Source organism: Perkinsus marinus (assembly GCF_000006405.1).
Source record: "Perkinsus marinus ATCC 50983 genomic scaffold scf_1104296968638, whole genome shotgun sequence".
NCBI lineage: Eukaryota > Perkinsozoa > Perkinsida > Perkinsidae > Perkinsus > Perkinsus marinus.
The window spans coordinates 1-1,203 of NW_003203098.1; the positions used below are offsets into that span (position 1 = coordinate 1).

Sequence of the window (1,203 nt, forward strand, 5' to 3'; positions counted from 1 at the left end):
CCTGCCCTTGATGTTGTTTATGCTCTGAAACGTCAGGGCAAGACCCTCTACGTCTTTGGAGGTTAGAGATTTCCATCTGCAAATGGCAAGTACAATACCACGGTGCTATTCAGCACCATCTTGGGCTCATGTCAGATATTTCTCACTTGAATATTATCATTCGGCCAATATCTATCGTAATCGACCCCTACAACTATGTGATTCTGACTTCACTTTTAGCGATGCCGAATCTACTATTCTCAATTCAGCCGTAATATCAGAACTGCGGGGGAGAGAGTAGTAAGGGCGTGAGGGGCTCGAATGCAGATCAGGTATATCTTCATACTCAATAATCTGATACTACAATGCCCAGTTTGTTATTTGACGATCTTTCCATCAGTTCTTGCGCAGAAAAATGGCAGCCCCTGAGCTTGCACTTACTTTATCTTCATCGTACCCGAGTAATCTTCGTAATGGCTAGAACTAAGCCGGTGGCAAGGCTCCTCGCAAGCAGCTCGCTTCCAAGGCAGCTCGCAAGTCCACTCCAAGCACTGGCGGCATCAAGAAGCCTCATAGATATCGCCCTGGCACAGTTGCTCTTCGCGAAATTAGGCGATATCAGAAGAGCACTGACCTTCTTATTCGCAAGCTACCATTTCAGAGGCTTGTCCGTGAAGTCGCCCAAGACTTCAAGACTGATCTGAGGTTTCAGAGTAGCGCCGTAATGGCTCTACAAGAGGCTGCCGAAGCCTATCTTGTGGGTCTCTTCGAAGATACCAACCTCTGTGCCATCCATGCTAAGCGTGTAACTATCATGCCTAAGGATATGCAGCTCGCCAGGAGGATCCGTGGCGAGAGATCGTAAGCTATCAGAAGTCTATTGAGTCTAACATGCATTACAAGGCGTTATTCAACGCCATCTAAATATTCGAACTTCCATAAAAATAGGTGTAATTTTAAGGCGAAAATTAGAAATCGCCATTCATCGGTTCGTAAACATTTAACGTTTTTTCCATCAGATCGCGTACGATATCACATCAACCAGTGGTGCATAACTCTGACCATCATCCGTTTAAACTAAATCCTTGATAGTAAAACCATGTCCGGAAAGGGTAAAGGAGGTCGTGGCAAAGCTGGCAAGAAGAGTGGCAGTGGAGCCAAGTCTCGCTCCGCCAAGGCTGGTCTACAGTTCCCTGTTGGCCGTATCGCAAGGTATCTGAAGAA

The 1,203-nt window shown here is 46.3% G+C and overlaps 1 protein-coding gene across 1 annotated transcript; it reads left to right on the top strand.

The window, feature by feature from the left end:
• Positions 1-478: 478 nt before the first annotated feature.
• On the top strand, positions 479-844 carry Pmar_PMAR010772 (histone H3, putative; the record flags this gene model as incomplete). The annotated part of the gene is made up of 1 exon (XM_002768346.1): positions 479-844. A coding segment is annotated over one exon (366 nt), but the record flags the coding sequence as incomplete, so codon positions are not given.
• Positions 845-1,203: the final 359 nt, after the last annotated feature.